General features: G+C 33.9%; 1 protein-coding gene across 1 annotated transcript; it reads right to left on the bottom strand.

The window, feature by feature from the left end:
* Positions 1–4: 4 nt before the first annotated feature.
* Positions 5–4,364, bottom strand: LOC111379636 (probable glycosyltransferase At5g03795; the record flags this gene model as incomplete). The annotated part of the gene is made up of 4 exons (XM_023003056.1): positions 3,228–4,364; positions 3,024–3,154; positions 300–648; positions 5–94 (listed from the first exon to the last, which is right to left on the bottom strand). Coding segments are annotated over exons 1-4 (972 nt in total), but the record flags the coding sequence as incomplete, so codon positions are not given.
* Between the last annotated feature and the right edge of the window lie 707 nt (positions 4,365–5,071).

The following is a 5,071-nucleotide window of genomic DNA, read 5'->3' on the forward strand; positions in this document are numbered from 1 at the left end:
CAGCAATAAAGACTCCTTCTGAGACATCAGCATTGCAGAGAGCTTTTATAGTGTTTCTCTGAAGCTCCTTGTGCTCCTTCAAAATATATGGTCCCTTCAAGCAATAATGGAAAAAAAATGAGGTGGGAAAAATGGGAGTTTAATTTTAAGTAAATGGAACTAAAAAAGATTAACAGAAGAAATGGGAGCTGAAATTTCAAATTAAAATGAGTACTCTCTCTGGGATGTAAAATTACGTGCACATGGAAGCATAAATAAGAAGGTAGTAATGCTTAGCACATGTCATAGAGCTACCATACCCAATCATGACAAGCTACGAGAAAATGATTTGATCCATGAGTGCGGTTCCAGAAAGGATACTTTGCAGCAAGCATATTCACATAGTCTTTAAGAATGATCGATAATGGCTTTAGATCATGTGAGTCAGGGACATAGAGAGCCTTCTGTAACTGGCGTGCACTATATGGAAGATAAAACAAGTGAGCCATTTCTGGGTCCTTCGTTACAAATTTCCTGTTTTCTTCCATCAACTTCATAAACCATCCTTCAGATGAGTAAATTCCTCTGAGATAAGGATGGTGGAAAATGGGCCTTTTTCCTTCTTTGTATATGTAAACTTTTAGTATCTGTTCCATCAGCTCGTAGCTCCTGCAATTTCATAAATATCCTGAGAAGTTAAAATCGATAGCAATAAGCTTCAAGAGCAGTTGGATGTAAAAATTGAAAACAGATCATTCATAAGCAGCATATCAAAAATTGGACAAAGATATAAATATTCTTCATAAATTTTGGACCATTTCAATTATAGCTCATACATTATTAGAGGAGAAAAAGGAGCAGTCTTCTTCAACAATACACAATTTTCAAGGCTTGTCAGTTTCCTAGGAAAGGAAAAGTGCATCAATCGATTAAAAATCCATTTTTATGCATTCGGATACTAATAGTCCAGTTTAAATTGTTAGTCAGAGAGTCCAGAAGTACTCATTCATTCTAAGAGCTTGGTGTCTCAAAAAATTATTCTAGGCCCTGTCGAAGAAAAAAATGACTCTCGAGAAAGAGATTGAACTGAGAAGAGTTCAGCCCTTGGAATAGAGCATCAGTATGGCACACACAAGGAAGTCGGACTCTAGAAATTCCTTTTCACTTTAGTACTCTACCCCCAAACTAACAGCCATGGAGCCAAGCATTCAATTTATTTTATTTTTTTTCAGAAAAAATAACAACAGAAGTGCCCAATCTTTACATAAAGGAATACTTGTGTCCCGGACCGATTTTTCTTGGCATTTCGTCCCCAACCTCGAAATTCTGAAGCACGTGGTTCCCCCTCTAACATATTCCACTTAACAAATCACGTGATTGGCACATTGGATGACCCAATATATGTGCTAAGTCTTATGGGCCAATAGGTTGAATGGGGATTTCCAAATGGAGCCCATTAGATCTTTACTGAATAAAAGTTTTGCATACTTTTCACACAGAGTATCATGACTAGCCAATCCTATAGAAGTTCTTCAGGCTTCCTAGCAAGGAGTCGGTCTGGATATCCAGTCAACTGCCTAAAATGATTATAGATTTGATGTCGCCAGTTCCAATTGCTGCCAATATTCCCCAATGCCCTCAATAGAACTACCAAAACCTGGTTTTACAAACTAGAGCTGAACTCCATCAGTTCCTTCCAAACTTTTGACCAACAAGACGTAGGCCAATTAGCTAGATGTAGAAGAAAGTGAAAGACTCACGCTCATTTCAGAGTGCTATATGAGGAGAAATGCTGAAAAGCACACAATAATCTCAATGCAAAACTTTGATACCCTTAACGATTATCGACTGAAAACCATACTTGGGCCAAATTTTAATACAAACAAGAATGTGTTTCGTATGATCTTATTAACAGAATTCTAAAAAATGTGGAATTAGTCCAATCTTACGCTAATCACTCGCACCCTTAAGTGGTCAATGAAAAATAGAAGACAAAAAATAGTTGCTTGCATTCATCAGACTGATATAAACAAAAATAGACCTCGATAAGAACTGGAGAGAAAAGCTAACTTTCCATTTTTGAAGCCTAAAAGTTGATATAAGAAAATACATTGGTTTTAGGGCTAAAAAAAATGATTAAAAGTCTTGATGCTTACTGATAATTTCATGACAGACAATGGCACATTGCTATATACAAAGTAAAAGCAGTATTTTGCTCAATTAACTCCATGAATATATACAAGAATGCATACATACTATATAACACTAGGCCATGACAAATACTTAAATCAAAATCTAAGACAGTATTTGCTCAATACATTCCACAATAACCATCCTTCTCATATTATCAAATGAACTCACCTTTTATAAATCAAACTAGATCCAATATTTTACATATCCCAGCTATATTACTTTCTCAACATTTATCAAAATCAATTTTCTATGGACAATTTTTTAATGCAATCATGATCAAAAAGATGTGCTTGATATGACAATAACTTCTTAAAGTTAATCTCATCAATTATATTATAATTGTGGTAGTAGTATGGATTGTATTACGTAGTAAACGTCTACCTTTTAAGCCATAACATTAGAATTCATGATATTACCACAGTTAAAGTTCTGATTATGGAATGTTCCTTGTACATTAAACATGAAACAATTAAACACAAGAATATGTTATTGTGTTTACAAATATGCTCCCACTACCAAGCATGAAATCATCTTGTATATCATCAATGTCTTCCTTCGAATTCATATTCAAATTCAAGTTGTATCTGGATATATATAAAGATACTTATACCATCAGTTTTAGAAACAAATAACACGAGTATGTACACCATTTATTGCTCAGCAAATTACTAGGTTCTTAGAAGATGCAGTATAATATATTAGCAAAATAAAAGATTATGAGATACCTTTTGAAAGTAGAAACATTTAGAAACTAATAACACGAGTATGTACACCATTTATTGCTCAGCAAATTACTAGGTTCTTAGAAGATGCAGTATACTATATTAGCAAAATAAAAGATTATGAGATACCTTTTGAAAGTAGAAACATTTCGGAATAAGGGAGCATATAGTTCTGGATCATCACTAACCAGTGGGGCATTTTCAGTCTCTCTTTTAGCAAATGCAAGGGCCTCATCTGGTGTTGAAGATGATAGGTATCTCTGCATATAGTGAGATGGATGAGGAAATAAAATAACACAGGTACTTGAAATATCAAAACAAGTAGGAACTTACCAGCGGGTTATTAGCCATTTTTTGGACAGGTGAAGGTGAAAATGGTGGAGAAACTTTACTTGTGGAATTTTTATTGGTTCTTTGCATTCTCCTCCTAAAATCTTTTTCTGCCTCCTCGGTTTCTAGCACTAATTCATTGACTTTGGAAGAAGAATTAAATGAAACAATCACGGTGGCATTATGAACGGTTTCAAAACCGTCACCCATTGTAGTAGTGTTCAAAGGTTCAAAAGATGAAACTACTGTGGAAGGTGGGAAAATCCATTCTTTCAGTGGGTAAGGAAGGGTAGAAATTTGTATAAAAACACTACTTATTGTAAGAACTGAACCAATAAAAAACAATTTTCTCCAGTTGATTCTGTACATCAGAAAAACAATTATATGATGCAGCAACTTAATCATCTCTATAGAATACCATCACTTGCAGGTACTGTTTAACCTGGGAAATCATAAGGAAAATATTTAGAAAGGCCTATCAGGAGCAAGACTGGTAAACAAGACTCCCAAATTTATCCTTCAAAACGGGTAGTTTTTGTTGCATACGGGGATATATCTGTCGCACATATGCCAAAAATTTTCTCAATTAGCTGACAAAAAGCGGCCTTTATGAAACTTGTAGTGAGTCAAATAATTTCTTCTTCAGATACATCATAATTTAATTTCCCTTTCTCATTAGCACGGGGAGGAAAACAATCCATAAGCATCAAGAAAATTTAATTAATTAAGAGCAGTATATTTCGAGCCCAATAACAATAAATGAGCATGCAAGCTATTAAACTGACATATTAAGCAAACATGTAAAATATGCACCAAGAATTTCATCAAAATTTTTACATTAATCATAATAAAAAATCAGAAAGTGGAAATCAGTTGTTAAAAACCCACCAAAGGATCATAAGTATATGGCCACACAAACGTACGCGTGTATTCTGTTAAAAACCAAAACACCATGAATATGTTACCTTTAATTAAAAAGCAGGCGAATTGATGCAGAATTCCCGGGAGAGAAAGGAATGATTGAATAGAAAATGGGAAGGAAAAAAAGAAAAATTATTTTTCAGAGAAGAGGAAAAGGAAAGGAAAATGGTTGGGAAGGTAATCGCGGCGCTATCTTTTTTTCTTCCTTGTTTTAATTGTTTGGTCGTTAGTACTGATTGAAAGTGGACTATGTCTTGATTATATTTTATTCTGTTTTATCTTTTCTTTTATTTGAATCTTTGATGATGCAATGCCAACTGGCTCTGGATTGACCAATTTAGGGTAAATTTCATCAGTGGTGGCTGAACTTTTAGCAAAATTCCAACTGGATAATTTAAAATTAATCTGTCTTAATTTGGTCAATGAACTTCAAGTTAGTTTGCGTTTCATGTCACATTTCATTATCTATGATCATCTAAACTTACGGAAAAAATTAGTTGACAATCGTAACGTAATGATCTTCCATATAATTGCAATGTAGTTCTGAAAAATAAAAATGATAAAATGAAGGATATGACAATATTTTTAAGATTAGACATTCCAGTTGTTTTCTTTATCCATTTATCGGAATTAATAGCACAGCTCAAGAATCAATGATAGTGTCTCCCACAATTCATGGCCTGGCTGATGGAATCGATGACTAGCATATTATATAGAAAATTTATTATTTTCTTGTTCAATTAGAAATTAAATAATTAATTTTCTTATATATATATATATTATTTGTCAAGTTGAACAAAAATACAAGCTATTCGACGGATTTTATTGCAACATCATCACTTTTGTAGGGCTCTTTGTCATTTGTTCCAGCATGGAGTGGCGGACACAAACGGTTGCCTAAACTTTAAAAAGGATTGGGTTGGCCC

Source organism: Olea europaea, unplaced genomic scaffold, assembly GCF_002742605.1.
Source record: "Olea europaea var. sylvestris unplaced genomic scaffold, O_europaea_v1 scaffold2013, whole genome shotgun sequence".
NCBI lineage: Eukaryota > Viridiplantae > Streptophyta > Magnoliopsida > Lamiales > Oleaceae > Olea > Olea europaea.